Genomic DNA, 18,592 nt, shown 5'->3' with positions numbered 1-18,592 from the left:
ACCGGCTGCCAATGGCTCCGCGCCGTGCGCCGGGCCGGGCGGGGCGGCCGGAGTGATGCAATAGGCCGGGGACGGGGACCGGGAGCTAGTGGTGGTGGAGGGGGGGGGCACCTGCCCTGGGGCCGCTGCAGGGATGCGCTTTACCGGTACTGCTGCAGCCCCCCGATGTCTTTGCAGCCCCTGACGGCTGGGACGAGCAAAGGGCGAAAAGCGATGCGCAAGATGCTGCAGCCGCCGCGGGCGCGGCGGGGCCGGGAGCCGGGCCGGGCGCACGGGAGGTAGCCGAGCCGGGGAGCAGGTAAGAGAGCGGCGGGCGAGGGGATGCACACGGGGACCGTGCCAACGGCGGGGCCGGGCAGTGTGAGTGAACACTGCCCCACGGCGGGAGCAGGGGGCCGCTCCGGGCTCCCCACACCGCCGGCGGGAGGCGTGTGGGGGACGCTGTGGGCTGTGACAGCTCGTTATTGCCCTGGCTCCTCCGTGTGTGTATGTGTGTGCCGGGGTGTGTGTGCTCACCCCGTTTGAGATGCAGCGATCTCCCCCTACCGGGCTGGTCCTCCGGCTCTGCCAGCTGGAAACACAAGATCTAACGTAAGTCAATGCGCTTAGGAGGGTTCATGCAGTAGGATAAGGGATGCTTGAAAGATCAGTCTTATGTCCGCAGAAACAGAGGCATAATGTTGCAGAGCTCAGCTCGGAATAAATGTCACCGGCTGCTGTTGTGACCAGGGATCAGAGTTTTAAACACCCGTCCCTGTGTGTGTTGGTGGGTTTCTACCTTAAACCAGGGAGCTGCGCATCGCAAATTTAATAAAAACTACATTCCAGGATAGAAAAGTATCACTTTTTTGTTGTTCTTCTAAAGTTTGCAGTGAGATGTTCATTATTTATCTCACATCAATATGTTGTAAATGCAAAGCCTGAACAGTAAGAAGCCTCCTTACACGCACAGCTCCTCGGCGCTCTCAGACATCCCAAGGAACAAGATCGCCCAAGTGTGAGTTAAGCACCAGGCACACCATTTACTGCTGTGCAGCATGAAGCCCTAATCCTGAACGTGGCTTATTCCTGAATGACGTGAGGTTCCCAGAGCATTAGGGCTCAAAACATGAGCGTGTTGCTGCAGTGCATCTCCGTGGTGTAGATGAGGTCATAGGGAAGGGAGAAATATTCCCGAAGTCAGTACAAGGGTAGGACATGGTGAATCATGCCCGAGACTGCAGGCTGTGGATGATAATATAATCACACATTAGTAGTTCTGAATTTCTATTGATTTTCTTTTGGAACTGCCATTAGGAACACTTTTTCTTCTTTTAAAAGCCTTTATGCTGACCATTATCTGCTCATAAACATATTTTATCCCCTGTAGTCACCATTTATCATTCCTTTGGCACCACCTTGCTGCTGTAACACTGGTTGTCCTTGGCCTTTCAGGCTTGATCCTCAGCTCCAGATGTTCCTTAGGGTAGAAGTGGGTGGCTGAAATGTCATTTCCCTTAAAAGGAGAAAATCTGAACCTTGTTTAGGTCTCTGTGACCCTGTGGTTTGATTTATATTCGCGAGGAACTTCATGCCTGATGCTCTTGTGCCAGATTCTAGCCTCAGAAACATGTGCCTTCCCTCCCTTTTCTTCTTTGTCTTTGACGCATTTTCATTTGTCTTTTAATTTTTCTTTTAATTATTACATTTTTATTTATTTTTTTTCCTCTTAATGCATGGAAGAATAAACACTTCACTAGGTTTCATCAGGCTGTAACTGGAGGGGGAAAATACCTACTTTTCTGGCTTTGGTGAGTTCTGATTTGCTTTTCATATAGACCCATCTTCTGCTTTTCATATAGACCCATCTTCTGCATATGGATCTTTCCATCCTGTGTCACCAGCAGAAGCATTTTTCCATCTCCAAGGAGTCCTCATAGAGAAAGCACAAATAGGGAAAGTAAAAGGACTTAAAAGAGGACTTTTAGACTTTCTCAAATAGCTGCCTCGAGCACTATGAGGCCTTGGATTTCTGAACTGACATTTAGCTGTCTGGATTGCACTAATGATGTTCAAGAAGGGTCTCAGAGAGGGAGCTGAGCAAACAGGGTGGCTCTGCACAGCCACAGTGCCCCAGGAGGCTTAGCTGTCCTCCTAAAATACATTGCCAGTGCCTTCCTCCTGTGGCTCTTTGCCAGAACACCTTTTTGCTGCCTTTCTGGTCTTTTCATGCGGCTGTCCCTGGTCTTGCTTCTCTATTCGTGTCTTTTCTGTGCAGAGAAGATAATGGAGAGAATACTACTTTCTCTTTCAGGAAGGGCTGCTGTGAAAATAGGGCTCACAGTCGACATTAGGGATGTCAGCCAGGTAGGTTTTGGACGTGAGGGTCTTTGTCCTGGGTCTGAGCTGGGGTGTCCTTGGTGGCAGCAGATGGAGCTTGGACACACACACAGAGTCTTGCTGTCCTTACGACGGTCAGCACTGCTGGGTTAACAAAGGGGTCTTTACTTGTGTTGTTGAGAACACTGCACTGAAATGGGTTTCGGTGGAGTCCCCACACAACCTCTTTGCACCTTACCTCACGCAGAAGCAGCTGTACCATCAGCCCTGCTATCCACCAAGGTGTTTTTAACGTGTAACCCCGCTGCGCCCTAATGAACGAGACAAAGCCGGGCAGCGGCAGGCGGCTGACACGGGCCGGTGCTCGGCAAGAGACCACCACAAACCCCGCGGGCCCACAGCGCGGCCGCCATTTGCTGCCGGCGGGCTCGCCTCCCCCGGCGCCGCTTCCCGCCCCGCCTTGGCCCCGCCCCGCTCGGACCGGCGGCATTTCCTGTGCCGGCCCTGAGGGGAGGGTGCCCGGTGCCGCTCCCGCTGCGAGCCGGCTCCCAGGCGCCTTCACCCCGGGCGCTGCCGCTTCGTTCCCGCTCCCTCTTTCCCGCTCCGGTGGACGCGGCTGCCGCAGGGCCATGAGGATGAGCAGCCGGGGCCGTGCCGGAGGTACCCGGGGCCCGGTGTCGGCCGGGGGTGAAGCGTGTCCTGGCTTGGCCGTGAGAGGGAAGCGGTCCTGCCTCTGCCCGCTGTAGCGAGCACTGGTGAGTAAATGACTTCCATCAGGCGTACACGCGGTGGTCTTTGGTTACACCCCAACAGCCAACTTGTTGACACAACCGAGCGTTAATAACACCGCCAGGCAGCGATGAAACCGTCCTGTTTTAAACTCGGATTTTCAGGTTAGGGTGTGCACGCCTTCTTAACCGTGTTATTTATTCATCACGCCGTGGTTTCAGCAGCCTGAAAGGATTGGTAGGCGGCTAACAGCTTTGCTTTCGTTGCAGAAGTGCTGCGGAGCCGGCTGTCATGGAGGGAACCAGGCAAACCAGGATCTGTCGTCCGCACAAGATAAGCGAGTCCTCAAAGGTTTGTATGTTTTGTGTTGCAAAAAAAAACAACCCATGTTACACAAATAACAAGCAGGATCGTGTGTGTGTGTGTGTGTGTAGTAAAGGCTGTTCCTTGAAACGAAATGTTTTGGAGGACTTTGGACACTGAGAGGTTTAAAAAGGGGTATGAAGATGGTGATGTGCTTGCTCAAGTGTTTTGGTAGAAAAAGTTGCTACCCAGGGATTTGCCAAAAAAAAAAAACCAAACAAAAAAAACTGAGAAATCAACAGCAAATAGGCATCTGCTTGTCGTGACTCATAACTCAGAAAAGAAACCCACATCATCGCAGCACAGTGTTTTCGCTGCACCAGAAATTCAGTCATTGAAGGCAATGCGTTTATTTTGGGAATTTTTCACACTGATCCATCTCACAAAGTCCAGGTGAGACACAGAGGCAAAGCTGGGATTGCTCTTCAGATTCAGGTTCGCATGAAATTGAGTCTAGATCCTGCAAACGGGGGTTATTTCAGTGAACTCAAGGTGCTTTCTTTGAGTTGTGAGGCTGATTTTCTTTGCATAGCATCTCTGTCTGCACAAGTACATTGATTTTAGTTGGGGGGATCCACAGAAGTCCACCTTAGGCAGGTCATTATGAAGGTCACAAGAATGATGGCCTAAGGTGTATAAGATGTTGATATCAGCTGCAATTATTATGTTCACTTTGTTTCATGCCAGTAGAAACTGCTTTTCTCTTCTGGGGTGAGCAGTAGGTTACAGAAGCTGCAGAGCAAGTACCTTGTACTACCAACAGCTAGAAAAGAGAAACTTTCCGTGGCTGTATCTGTCTTACAACAGTTGAGTGAAACAAACCTCATTTTCTCGTGCATCACTGATGGGTAGTGGTACTGCATTAATGATCTGAAAGAAATTAGATCTTTGAGTCTGAAAAGAAGTTAAAACACTGCTCTGATACGATGGATAAAAGGTAAATAGGGCTAATTTTTAAATGCATCCGTACCAGTGTAATCTGTCCTTGAGCGCTGATCCTGTCTGCCATTTAAGTGGTTTAGTCTGAATGTAATAATAATTCACTGCATTAAAAATTAATTAACTAGACAGCATTGTTTTATTTTCTTGCTGAGACAGCAGCTGTCACTATCTGTTAAACTTAGAATTACTGGATAAAGCTAAAGCTGTTCTACAGAATATAAATAGCTTGAGAAAGATGTTCGTTTAGTATAAAACTAGTGTGGGTTCTGGAGCATGTAGCTTTCAGCTTCTGTCACTTGCTCACTGAACAAATGAACTTGGTAAGAGGCTGAAACATGCTAATGTATTCTGAGGCCATCCAACACCATAGATCATGATTTAGTGCTTGATTCCTGAAGTAGCAGCAGTTCTATATGGTAACAAGTCTTTTAGGAGGACAAGTTATCAAGCGTGTTTGCGGTAAGGATGATGCTGACTCGACATCTAGCCAGTGGGGATCTCTGGCAAATCTTATGTTCTGTTGTAATCTTGTTATGCATGATCGTGTATTAAGAGAATATTACAGAGAAATGATCAGCCAATTTACAGAGACGAGAGGGAATATGTAATCCAATAACTGTCCTCCAGGAGGCAGATGCACAAGAGGGTGCTGTAACATGTTATTGTCCATTCACTCTCCTATACCGTAGTTGCCACAGATCAGTGGTTTGTCTTGTCCTTTGCCATATTTATTATTCTTCCCATCTCCTCCATCCCCTCATCTCTGCTTGGGCTCCTGTATGATGCCACCTCTTCTCAACCTCAAAAAATGAAGGTAAAATACTTTACAGTCCTTAAACCCCGTATTTATTTCTGATACAGATGTCTGGAAGTTCTACTCCTCAGTCAAAGTTACTTTGTTGTTTATCCCATAAATCCCTTTTTAGGTTCAGAGATTTGATGAGGCAATGAGTATAAGGCAAATTAAAAAGATTTTGCCCAGGAAACTTATAATTATTGAAGCCTTGTCACATTGGTGTAACTCTGTGCCTTTGCATGTATGAAGCTACTCCAACAGAAGGCTTTTTGGCAGCTTGGTCTCCATTGTTTAGAGAAGAGCATAAGCAAAACTAACTGGGCTGTCATGCTAACAGCAGTACGTTTGGTTATTAATCTGGATCTCACCATTGGTGGAATGCCTGTCACTGTACCACTGACTGCTAAAGGCAGACGTAAGAGGTGAGGCTCCCAATGTTGGTGTTAGCTCGGGAAGGTTGGCTGCCATCATGTCTGACCAGCGGTGAGCTGTGTGCCTCAGTCCTGGTTATCTCATCAGATAGAAGCACAATTACCAAATTATATACACAAAGCACATATCTAAAGCAAGGGTTGCATGCAGGGAAGAAACACATGGCTCTACGACTTGAACCTTTCCCACCCAGGTGGATAGGAGGTTGTCTCACTGTGTTTAAACCAACCCATTAATAGCTTAGCCAGACAGCAATAATGATGTGCTTTCTGTTTGGGAAACCAGGAAAGCCACGGATAGTTAAGGGTTTCTAGGAAAAGCAGCAGTTTGGTGAGGGAAAGGTTGAATGCCTGAGAGCCTTGAAGAGACCTCAGGTCATCTGTGTGATGGTTTGCCATGTAGATATGGGCTGAGGTGACTTTCAGGATGTCACTTCAGGGAATGCAGCCTGAGGGTATAGAACTGGACAAGAGCCAGGGTCTTAAAGCCAGAAGTGTTCAGAGCTAACTTAAAGATGTGCTTCCTTTCCACCTCCTTTCGTTTCCCTTGCATGTTCTTACAGGCTCTGCAACTCTGCCTGGTTTGGATTTGGTAATTAAAGTTACGTATTTGCATTTAACTTAACCTGACTTTTATTAAGAGAGATCACAAGGCAGCTGACAGTACCATCAAGCATTCCATTCCTCTGGAAGGAAGGCCCTAAAAGCTGCATTGCCTGACATACTGGGGTGACCAGCCCCTTCAGTACGTGTTCTGCAGGACATTCAAGGGGTAACAAAACATTTCCATTTTGGTTCTTCTTAAAACTAGTAATGCGAGTCTGTGAGAAAGAAGCAAGCACTGTTTGCCTCAAAAGCTCTGTGGCACGTACAGTTGGTGGAAAGAATGTCTGGACCAGAGGCATCCCATAGGGACACTTAATGGACATGTTCTGGGGGCATTTTCCCCTTTCTTTAAAAGAAAAATACTTTGTTTTAATGAATACGATTACCTTGGCTTCTGGAAGCAAGTAGAAGTCTTACGGGAATAAGTTAGCCACATGTGTGGCTTTGCACATAAATAAACAGCTATTATTTTTTAATGCAGTGTGTGTGCCTGTAATAACACAGAAAGAAAGAGGGATTTTACCCTAACAAACTTGAAAATGCAGAGTTCTGAAAAGATTTAAGAGGGGGTAGCTGTCAAACAAGCACTAACCCAAACAATACATTTAGCAAGTAACCCAGTTGAGAAAAACTCTGTAAGGAGTCATTTGGGGGACAAGTAAGAAAGGAAATGTCAGCAAGATGTCTCAAAGACAATGAGTGGAAGAGTTTCAGAAAACTGCCTGTATAAATCATCAGGGAAGAGGTTTAGATGCAGAACTGTGGAGGAGGTGGGAGTAAATTATATATATAAGGGGAGTAGGAAGCAGTGAAAGTCTGCATAGGCCTTTCAAAGTGAAGGTGAGGGGGCTTGGGTGCTTGTACTATGTTGCTTGCCAACTGTTTCAATCTGAATTAATCAGAAATGTGCATCACAAAGTGAGCTTTCTCGAGTGATTTGATGGGGAGATGCTTTTGTACACACTGAAGTTTATCTTGGTGACGATAACACTCACCTAATAGTGTTTGTTCATTCCAGGTGTACAGGTGGGATGACCACTCCAGTCTGGTTCTTCAGAGCCTGAATGAGCAGAGGCACCGAGGCCTTTTCTGTGACATTGTCCTCGTGGTGGATGAACAGAGAGTCCCTGCCCATCGGAACCTCCTCGCCGTTTGCAGCGACTACTTCAACTCTATGTTCACCATTGGTATGAGAGAAGCCCACCAAAAAGAGGTAGAACTTTTTGGAGCCTCTTACATTGGACTTAAGGCTGTGGTAGATTTCCTTTATGGCAGTGAGCTGTCTTTAGATGGTGGCAATATCGACTATGTGCTTGAAACAGCTCACCTGCTGCAGATCTGGAAGGTGGTCGACTTCTGCTGCGAGTACCTGGAGAATGAAGTCAGCGAGGAGAACTACTTGTACCTGCAAGAGCTGGCCTCTATTTACAACCTGAAGCGCCTTGACTCCTACATTGACTCTTTCATCCTGAAGAACTTTGGCACGCTGTCTTTCACTCCGGACTTCCTGCAGAACATTTCCTTGCAGAAGTTGTGCCAATACCTGAACAGCAGCAGTGTGCAGCAAGAGTGTGAGCACGACTTGCTGCAGGCTGCCTTGCAGTGGCTTACCCAGTACCCGGAAAGGGAGAATGAGGCTTACCAGGTTCTGGATAACATCCATTTTCCTTTGATACCTAAAAGTGATCTCCTCCACCGAGTCAAGCCTGCTGTCTGCTCTCTTCTTCCCAAAGAAGCAAACTGTGAGGGGTTCATAGAAGAGGCAGTGCACTATCACAACAACGTCACAGCTCAGCCAGTGCTGCAGAACAAGCGGACAGCCCTGAGGACCTGTGAGGAGAGGCTCCTCTTTGTAGGTGGGGAGGTTTCAGAGCGCTGCTTGGAACTGAGTGATGATACGTGCTTCCTGGACACCAAAAAGGGGCAGTGGGTTGCAGAGACCCCTCTCCCAGCCAGACGAAGTCACCACTGTGTCGCAGTTTTGGGAGGCTTCATCTTCATAGCTGGAGGCAGCTTTTCAAGAGACAATGGAGGGGATGCAGCTTCAAATCTGCTATATAGGTATGATCCCCGCTGTAACCAGTGGATAAAGGTGAGACTTGAGCTGTATTATTTCTCTGTTTAAAGTCCTTTATGTCTAGAGTGTTTTCTTCTTTCTGGTGGAAGGACAGGGCTCATTAGAACAGCCAACATGGCAACACTTGGAAATAGAAATTAAAGCTATTTAAGCTGAAAAAGCAGCTACTTGAACCCTTTGTGGATTCTTTGTGTACGCACACAGCAGAAGAGTTTGGGGCAGATTTTCAACTTCAGTTGAGATTTGGATGCCTTATCTGTGAAATTCTTGGGTCAGCATCCACCTGCAACTCTTAAGAGTACTTTGGGACTAATGCTACAATGGATTTAGAGAGGCGATTGTTTAGTTCATCTTTCTCAAGCAGGAGCACATACGACTAAATCAAAACCGGGTCTGATGTAAAAAGAAAGCCTTTGATTCTTGTCCAGTGTCTCTGTACTAAATATCTCTTAGAACAAGCTATTTAGTTCCAGTCCGCTGTAAAACCCTGCGGTCAGTGCAGATCCCCATATGAACCAGTCATCCCATGTGGTTCAGTTGTGGTTTTGAGTGGTTCCAGTAGGGTGGTGAGGCACTGGAATGGGTTGCCCAGGGAGGTTGTGAATGCTCAATCCCTGGCAGTGTTCAAGACCAGGTTGGATGAGGCTTTGGGTGACATGGTTTAGTGTGAAGTGTCCCTGCCCATGGCAGGGGGGGTGGAACTGGACGATCTTAAGGTCCTTTCCAACCCGAACTATTCTATGATTCTATGTTTCTTGCAGAGTTTTGGAAGGAAGCCTATGTAATACAGAATTTGTAGCGTAATCTTCCTCTTACATGCTTCCTGTTGTCCCCTTTTTTGGAAATTAATGCTATGTAACATGCTATTGCAGAAAAACAAAAAGTATTTTATGAATATAATGGTCAAAACCAGTAGCTCTTCTTTCCAAATAAATGGGAAGAACTATTCTATCCTTAGACATGAATATACTTCAGTCAGCTTGCTTACCAGATGTTTGAAGATATCAGCATGTTGTTCTTTTTGACAGGTCGCCTCCATGAGACAGCGCCGTGTAGATTTCTACCTGGGAGCTGTTACCGACATGCTGGTAGCTGTTGGTGGCAGGAATGAAAATGGAGCACTTTCTTCAGTCGAGACTTACAGTCCTCAGAAGGATTCATGGTCCTACATAGCAGGCTTGCCCAGGTAATAGACATGTTTGGAAAGTTATCCTGTGTTTGAAGAACAGTTGTAAAGCAAGCTGATGAATGTGTATCCCTAGAAAAGAGGTGAGGGGATACGAAACCAACATGGTATCTGCAAGTAACAAACCATATCAGCATTTGGTATTTGAGGAACCAGCTCTTCCATGACAACATGCCTGATGTCAGCTTGGTTGGCTGTAATACGTATGCTAAGTCTGAAGGATAAGAGGGAGAATTCTCGGAATTCTGCTCTACTACTCTTAAAATGTTTTTCCTGAGGTCTCAAGGAACTGAATCTTTTCAAAGGCACTGTTTAGATCTTGAGCAAAGGCTTTTCTTATTTATTTGGCCTTACTTTGTCACCTTGGTGTGATGGTTTTCCTTGTAAGGTGTTTCTGGCTGCTCAGGTTGGCTGTTGCAGTTAAACCATGTTGACCTGTATTGCAAATAGGTAACCCTGGCAAATGTGACCTCTGTTTCTCTCAGCTTGAGTTAGAGCTTAGCTGTTCTACTTCTGAGAGGCTTTAGTACCGCAGCTCTTCTTGTAACAGCAGCACAGGACATTGCTAGTATTTTGAATCGATATGTGAGTGGTGGCTTCATAAGAATGGCAGGATAGCATTTAATTTGCAGAGAGCTATTCAGGCTTAGTAACGGTTGGCATCCATGGAAATTACAGGAGTATTGGTTATGTGAATGGTGTTTTCTTGTCTGAAACCCACGACAGCAGCAGCACTTGCTTTCTTAATGGCATCACGAACAAGATAATTGCAATCTGATTTCTGAGTTGAGGCTTCTTTCCCTTGTTCCCTCAGCCGCAGAGCTGCAGAGTCAGAGGCGCCTGTTACTCAGTTCTATTTTGGGCTGGTGCTGCAATGCGAGTGTGATCCAGGCTAACAGCTGGGCTCGAGTGCTCTTCAGAACCACGGTGCTTTTATCCACTTCATTTCTGCTCGCACAGGCAGATTGAGCAGTCAAGGCTAAACAACACAATCATTTTCCTGAGAAGCTGGGTACAAGAGCATCTTCAGTTCTAAGCCTTACTGTTAACTGTGGTGACCTGTGAGATGCCAGTAGCATCTCATAGAAATTGTAGCACCGCTCTTCTTTTCTTCTAAACATTTTTCTCAGAAGTGTAGATGTGACCTCACTGGCTTGTTAGAAAAACAACCTTAGAACAGGTATGGATCTTTTTGCTCATAAGTGATCCTGGGGAAGCTTGCAGAATTGGCTTAAGCAGCCACACTGCAAGCTGTCCAAAAAGGCACAGTTTGCATGTTCCTCTTGCTACCTGAGTGCTGGCTTTGGGAATTTTACAGCTGCAGCATGTAAAAGTGAACTTGGACATAGGGCATGTTAGTTTTTCATTCGATTGCATAGCTGATCCACTTGGACTTGGCAAAAATCCCCCTTATGGGATAGACCCCACTTAAACTGACTTGACTGGTCGCTAAGCTGCAGGGTTGGGCTGTAGAGTGACTGTTTTAAGCTATTGCTGCATCCCGAAAACATAGTTTGGCATCCTTTCTTTCTGCCTGCTCTGTCCTCATCCCATGCTAACTGTCCTTTGAGCCAGCTCAAGTGTGTCTAGGGAACTAGATAGTGTCCCAAACTTTCATGCAACTGCTCTCTTCCATGTTAATATGTCTTTAGTTAGATCTTAGTGGACACTTAGTACCTTCAGCTTTTCTGTCTTTTCAGCCCTCTTTGTTCTTTTGGAGAACTCTCTCCTTGGGCAGCATATTGTTTGCAACAACCATTTCCCTCCACAGAAAGAGTAAAGCAAAAAATACATTATGCAGTTTGCAAAAGGCAAAAATCAGTGCATAGGTGGACAAAGGACGAAACCTTTCTGAATGCAGGGGCAGGCTGCTTGATAGCCAAGCCATCTGAAGGGTGGGCCTGGTTCAAGTCTGCTACAAGTGAATTTTGCCTGACTCTCATTAGGGTCCTTGGTTGTGGGATACTTTTCCCATTCTTCAGAGAGGTCCTGTGTTTTGTTTTCACCATTTTCCCAGGCTCTCTGGGAGCATTTGCTGCCATACTTTCTAGCCCAGAAGGGAGCAGCGGTGGCTGACAAGCTTGGCAGAACAGAAGTTGGTGCAATGTGTTATCTTGAATAGACCATGAAGAAAAGCCTGCTGCAGACATCAGTGAAATTAACTGAGTGGCCCTAGGTTAAAGTTTGGCAGAATAACTGAAGGCAGTTGTGAGAGGAAATGTGTTGGGACAGGTTAAGGAGTGATGGTATCTGCTCTGCTAGTTGTGTCATGAATAACCTTGCAGGGTTGGAGCAGGTGGACACCGAGATTCAGAGCAACCACAGCTTGCCTGGACTTTGGTTGGAGCAGGGAATTCCCAAAGCTTTATCCAGCCTGGCCCAGTGTTCTTCTGTGCAAGAAAATAAGTGGTAGGTTCTTTAGCATTTACTGAATGGTGTTACTGGGTCAGAAACTAAGTTTGCAGCGCTGTATCGAGTAAGTCATTCAGAATCGGCGACTGGCTCTAGCAGCAGTTCTAAATTGAAACTCCTTTCCCCTTAATGATTCTGTCTTCTGATCACTCACACTGGTAATGCTGGAGAACACTTGATTCTTTCTGTTGGAGGATGTCTGTACCCACTGTATTGAAGTTTCCTGTTAAGTTTTGTGTTTAGAAATGCCATGGGCTTGCAGAGAGGATCTCTATTGATTGTTTTCAACTCGTGTATAATATTTCATTCCGTTTTCTATTAATGTGAAGCAGGGTATGTGCAATTTTGGATGAGCTTTTCAAAAGTCAGGCAAAGTGAAACACCTCCAGTGTATTTCAATGAGTAATCTCCCTGAATTGAAAAATAACAAATTGATGGTCGATTTGATGCTTCAGATATGATTGCCTCTTTCAGATTACTTTTGTAGCTATTGCTGTTCACTAAGCATAGCCACTGATTGAGGCAAAAAGCATAAGCTTTTTCTGTAGCTGTCTATGCTAGGCTGCATTCATGTGCTTGAGAGAAAATATCTGTTTCTTGTTTACCTCTACAGAACTCCACTTCGCAATTACTGTAGGAAAACAAAACTTCAACAGAGGTCACACAAGTTTTCTTTAACTTGCTGCCATTTATTTTTAATTTTAATTAAAATGCTGAACGTAATGTGATTGTTATCAGCAGCTCAATAATCCTGGGCTTTGTGCTGGATCCAATGTCATTGCACTGTTCTCTTGGCTCCTCAAAACAATATGTTACTTGACACTGCCTCCGCAGTGGAGTGTGTTGCACGTCCTCCAGGTGGCTTGCTGGTTAGATGTGGGTTTAAAATCTGTTGCAGTTTGAGAAAGGAGACTAATTCAAGTTGTCCATTCCGCTTCTCAGATAGGCAGTCTACTTCTTAAGACCCATCCCTGGGTATATAGAGAAGCCAAAGTTTCCAGCAACCACACTGGGTGCCACTGGAGACATAAGCTCCTGGTTCTTGTCCATAAGTGACCACAAACAAGGTGGAGCAGCAGCTATGCACACTTCCCCTGCCACAGCTTTTCTGTGAGGTGTGAAAGCTGGAGAGCATTGCTCAGGGTATGTCATGTCAAAGAGAAGCACTGAGCATAAGTTCTGTGCTTCTGTGGTTAGGGGGTTGTGAGCTGTGGAATTTTTGAGTTGTTTTTTGGGATAAAGTCTCATAACTATGCTTAGTCCCCCTTTTTTTTTTCTCTCTTTTTCCTGTGTGACTTAAGAAGCAGTGCAGTTCTGAAGTAATCTCTGCAAGGTCTCCAGGGATGGGGCTGCAGCTCTTGTAGTTGAAAGGTCTGGTCTGGTCACTCAGCATTCTCAAGCCAAGTGTGTCAAGGATTTCTCTGTTTCTTGTAGCAGGAGCCTGTTCAAAGATCTGATTCATACACCAGTAAGGGATCAGAAGCTTCCATAGGCATCTAGAATAATAAACATCTTTTAGCTTTTCTCAGAACTGTTGTGCTTTCGGGGTAGATGTGGGGTTTCTTTTCTATTCCACCTTTTCCTTTGGCACAAAAGTGCTTGGCGCTGATGCGTGTGGAAGAGCTTATGATACCATTTGCATTGCTGAAACTATTACCATGTAAAATAAAAATGGCTCAAGCTTCTCTATCCACATTGTTTCAAGCATGTTCAGACATGGTTCAAAAGCATTCCAGGCTAAAGTAATGCTAATGTAGCTTTGCCTGCCATAAAGATTGAGTCCTCTTGTGTCCTTGACTACAAAGGATGGTAGTAGAAGCTGGTGAGTACAGCATGAGGAGTATATTGCTCTGCAGCCTTGTGGGTATTAAATTTGGCTCTTTGTGCCAGTGTGTGAACCAGGCTGCTGTGGCTGGTGCTGCATCTACATCTTTTGACACCCTGCACACCCAACAAAAAGGAAAAAGGCATGTGCAGGAAGGCTGTGTTCAAAGAAGACAATGCTGTCCTTTGCCTTAGCATTCCACTCTTAAGAGCTCAGAGGGGTTTGGTTGGGAATATCCTTGTGTGAAGTCATAGAAAAGCCTCAAAAAAATAGGTTTGTAGTGGCTTTATTAAAGCTGATCAAAGGGATTTTCTTTCTGCCCTGTGGAAACAGCACATGTGGTGGTGGTTCCGCCACCTCAGTTTGTCTTGTTTCAAAATGTGGAGGCTAAGCTATGATTGACTGAGGTCTGTTGCCTTGTCTTGGGGTGACCAAAGAAGTTTATTACCTGTATAGAAGTGATAAAACAGAGGGATACTCATGAAAAGGACACTTGCATGTATCATGACTGCAGATACACTGGCTCATGGATAGTAGCGGGTAAGAAATGTGATTTGTGATCCTGATGCTGTGGAAGGGGAAGGCAGCAGCAGTTTTCTTGGTTAATAGCTACCGATAAGTCTGAGAGATATTGTGATTATTTCCTCTTTCTGTCATAGAAACCCTTGCTGAATGTGGATATTTCCCTCTCTGACTTTCTCAAACTTATCCAACCCAAACACTGGAGCAGGAAAATGGAAGTGAAGGCCATGCCAACTAGAGCAGGACGGGTTACTTCTGTTGTATGACACACTGTAGAGGATGTCTTAAAAAGTGATTGTCATACCTTAGCGTTCTGCAGCACAGGGTGGAGCACTGTGGATGAGAATAGTTACTTGATAACTAAGAGGATTAAGGATTCCTTTGTCTTTAGTTACTGTTTATTTTGTTCTTTAGTAGCAATCCCTGTTGAACACTGTCTGTCTTGGTGAAATCCGTAAGCACTAAGCCGGATTGTTTTTGATTTCCTGTCCTAGGTTTACCTACGGCCATGCTGGAACAGTCTTCAAGGAATTTGTGTACATTTCAGGAGGCCATGATTACCAAATCGGCCCCTACAGAAAAAACCTGCTGTGTTACGACTACCGCACGGATGTCTGGGAGGAGAAGAGGCCGATGATTGTTGCCCGAGGGTGGCACAGCATGTGCACCTTACAGGACCACATCTACTCCATCGGTGGCAGCGATGACAACATAGAAACCATGGCTCGCTTTGACATTCTGAGTGTGGAGTCCTACAGCCCTCAGTGTAACCAGTGGACCAGAGTTGCTCCTCTGCTGCAAGCAAACAGTGAGTCAGGGGTGGCAGTTTGGGAAGGAAAGATTTACATCCTCGGAGGCTACAGCTGGGAAGAAACGGTCTTCTCCAAAACAGTCCAGGTTTATGATAAGGAGAAAAATAAGTGGTACAAAGGAACTGACTTACCCAAAGCAATTGCTGGTGTGTCTGCATGTGTCTGTGCGTTGAAACCCAAAACAGAGGACAAGAAGAAAAAAACAAAAACAAGAAAACATCAAGATCGAGGAAGATGACTACTCCTGGATAACCACCCTTTGATGGTGGGCTCCAAAAGGACCTTGTATTAAATAATTTCTATCTAACATTGATTCTTTTTGAGTGGGGGGGGGGATATTCTGAAGCCTCATAAAATGTACAGTTGAATGTGGTTTTGGGAATTAAGCTCATGCTTAAGATAAAAATGACAAAAGAAATTAACACCCCAACCCTCCAACTCTATAAGGGGTGAGATGGCAAGAGAGGTTGTGCTGCTCTCCTGAATGTTAAGGCTCAGTCTTTTACTTCTTGGCTCGTGACATTTCCACATAAATTGTATAATGTCAGTGTTTTCAAAATGTTTAATCTGTGGCTAAATTGATAACATCAAGGGAGAGGAAGGAGGCAGAGTACTGAGTGTCTGGTTTGAAGTTACAGAGCAGTTCAAAGGGATTTAGAAACAGCTGCTAAGAGAAAATTAAATGGATCTTCACTGTTGTAAATCTTGATTTTTATTCTTTTTTTGTAACGTTGTATTTCATTTACAGTATGTTCTTGAGTTGTAAGTATCAGATTTCTGGAACACATAGGTGTTCAAAGAGGATATTGCTTTTGCTGGACTTAGGTCAGACCAGCTTGAAGAGCAAATAACTCCACTGTACTCTTTAAGATTAAGATCTTTCTATGTAGCTGAAGAATAGATAGGATTGACTGGGGCTTGGATCAACAGCCATTATGACTTGGAAATCTGGGAGAGATGACTTTTGCATCCCTTGTTGTGGCATTTTTCATCTCTAAAAAAGTTTTCCTTGGGCTTTAAACACTGTCCCAGATTGAGATAAAAAAAATCTACTGAAGAACTTGAAAGAAGATTTGAGAATTTGGATGGAAACTGCACAGTTTGCCTCAGGCTTCAAAGCAGATGGAACTCATAGAGCCCACTGCAAATCTGAGGTTTGCCGAATAGGGTAACAGTGGGGAGAAGTAGCAGGAGGATCCCTCAGGTGGACTTGAAGTGGGAAGATATCCCTGCCTAGCCCTAACAGGATGCAGAAGCGGGGATCCGCCTCACTTAAGTCAAGGCTCACAGCAGTCATGGCTAGTAGCCAGTGTGAGCAGGGACCCATACTAGACTTTGCTGTCAAAAAGCTTATTAACCAAGGATGATTAATTGGGGTTTGGTAATCCTGAAGGACAGCAACTTGTTTTTTTGCCTGAGCTAATAGCTCACACTTTCCTCCTTTTTTTTAAAGTTCAAAATCTCTTTCCTTGAGAGTAGCCTTTCCTGATGGTTTTGGTGGGGACTCACCAGTCCCTCACCAGCTGTGCAACCAGACACCTTCCCCAGCAAGACAGGTTCAAAAGGCAGAAACTCAAAATATACTTGGGCCTGTGTTTGGGGTACAGACTTGGGAATGAACTGACAATTGTCTGTGAGACCCTTTGTGTCACAGTATCCTCTGCATACCAAGTAGAGAGATTTCCGACCCAAGTGTCAGTCCACCCTCTACAAACACAGCTGATTCTGCTGCAGATACTAAAATTCCCCGACTGTCTGGGCAGCTTTCAGGCATTCACCCTGGGGCATTTCAGAAATGCACCTCTGATTCACAAGAAGTCAATCACCAGCAGTCTGATACAGCCACTTCAGTTATTGTAATAATGCCGCAGACTAAATATTCCTCCTTCCCAAGAGAACTTTATAGGCAGTTTTTAAAAACAACTTTTATACTTTTTTATACTGCATTTTGCTAACTCAGTCTCCTGTTTGCCATATATTGTTATTTACTGTAGAAGCTACTGCTCTGTAATCGTGGCCCTGCTGTTGCCATCAGGAGCTCATCATTTGATGGCTCTGTTGGTCTTTGTGTGGTTGCTTGGGATGCGGTGCAGCTGTTGGAGCAGCATTTACATTCTCAGCATTGTCGGGCAGTCCGCTGTAATTGTGACTATTGTACAGGCTCTTCTCCGTAGCCCAGCTCGCCAGACGTGCTGATAAACATGCTTTATTTGCAACTAGTGGGGATCTGCAGGGGCTTTGGTTTAAAGTCCTGCTGGGTAACTGTTGATTGTTGCTGGTTTTCTTCCCTGATCCTTCTTTCACGTCTCCCTTGTGCACCATAACTATGTATTTAAGATTTGCCTTCTTTATTTGCATGTGGTGTACATACAGCTGATATCCCGCTACCCTTTTTTTTATTATTTTTTAACTATTTACCTCAATAATTGGAAAACACTAAGAAAACATTTTTGAACTTCATCACATTTGAAGCTCTTGTAAATTGAAGAACTCACATACATTGTAAGACTGTATTTGTATTGAAAGGTACTTCTGAGTAAGTCTCTGGAGTGCAAGAACGTTACAGGTTTCCTCTTCAATGCTAAGAAAGGATTTAAGAAAACTAACTGAAATTATTTTTGTGAACCCCCTTGAGGATTTTTTGGTGTTTAAAAAAAAAAAGGCCTCTGGAATTAGACTTTCATTTGCATTACTGGATTTCTTTTAAAGCCATTTTACACTGCATGAGGTAATGGTTATTATTTTTTACCCTAAAAATAAATTTTAATCCAACCAAGCAAACAAAAAAACATTTTGATTATGACAAACTCATTAATTAGTTGTTTGAGTTTATTTTATAATCTGTAATCCTTGCTATGTTGACTGACAACTACTTAACTTTTTTTGATATTTTCATGTGTATAGAACATAAATTTCAGTGTTTCTGTTAATGGGTTGCTTGTTCCTATATCCTTCCCTTTCAATGTGTTTATGTATTGCATTAATGTCTGGAAACAATAAATTCAGTTTAGACTACTGCATTCATCACCGTCTGACTTGTGTATTGATTTAAGGGAGGCTTTCCTTTTTGAGAAACTGCAGAAGGAATTTTGTAATTATGTTTAAGTGGCACTGATAATAGTGGAAACATTTTAAAAGGCAGAAGCTAAATGTAACAATATGAAGTAGAAAATTAAATTCTCTGGCTAATCCACCTTTTCTGCATGGTGCTCCAAACCAGGCAGTCAGAAACTACTTTGCACATCTTTCGCAGCTGTGAGCAAAAGACCTGATCCAGTTTATATAGTGGTTTCAAATACAGCACTTAATGGGGAGTAGACAAACACATTAGGACTTCATAACTTTAAACTTAATTGCAGGGGCAGAACAGAACCTCAGTACTCATCAAGGAAAACTTTATTTTTCCCAGTCCATTTATCATCCCTTTGAAAACAGAGGCTAGAAGTGAGTATGGGACATCTCTCACATTACCAGAGGCCACTGGGGTATCGTACCTCTTGTTGCCGTAAGCATTTCTCCACTATTGTATGAAGAAGTTATTACCATTTGCACCTCTGAGAGCCACAGCAGTT

At 44.7% G+C, this 18,592-nt stretch overlaps 1 protein-coding gene across 3 annotated transcripts; it reads left to right on the top strand.

The window, feature by feature from the left end:
* Nucleotides 1–122: 122 nt before the first annotated feature.
* KLHL36 (kelch like family member 36) lies at nt 123–15,723 on the top strand. 3 transcript variants are annotated; one of them, XM_057401905.1, is made up of 5 exons: nt 123–298; nt 3,318–3,399; nt 7,205–8,278; nt 9,292–9,449; nt 14,703–15,723. In XM_057401905.1, the coding sequence occupies exons 2-5, from the start codon at nt 3,340–3,342 to the stop codon at nt 15,256–15,258; spliced, it is 1,848 nt and encodes a 615-aa protein (XP_057257888.1). In that variant the 5' UTR covers nt 123–298; nt 3,318–3,339; the 3' UTR covers nt 15,259–15,723. The 3 variants fall into 3 exon arrangements, with proteins under 3 accessions (XP_057257888.1, XP_057257886.1, XP_057257887.1); XM_057401903.1 differs by lacking the exon at nt 123–298 and adding an exon at nt 2,321–2,346; XM_057401904.1 differs by lacking the exon at nt 123–298 and adding an exon at nt 2,991–3,074.
* The last annotated feature ends 2,869 nt before the right edge of the window (nt 15,724–18,592 follow it).

Source organism: Pezoporus wallicus, unplaced genomic scaffold (genome assembly GCF_028554395.1).
Source record: "Pezoporus wallicus isolate ANWC-B61680 ecotype Strahan unplaced genomic scaffold, APGP_CSIRO_Pwel_v1 contig_7835, whole genome shotgun sequence".
In the NCBI taxonomy this organism is placed as follows: domain Eukaryota; kingdom Metazoa; phylum Chordata; class Aves; order Psittaciformes; family Psittacidae; genus Pezoporus; species Pezoporus wallicus.
Note: the sequence above shows the minus strand (reverse complement) of the source record. Positions and strands in the feature narration are given on the sequence as shown.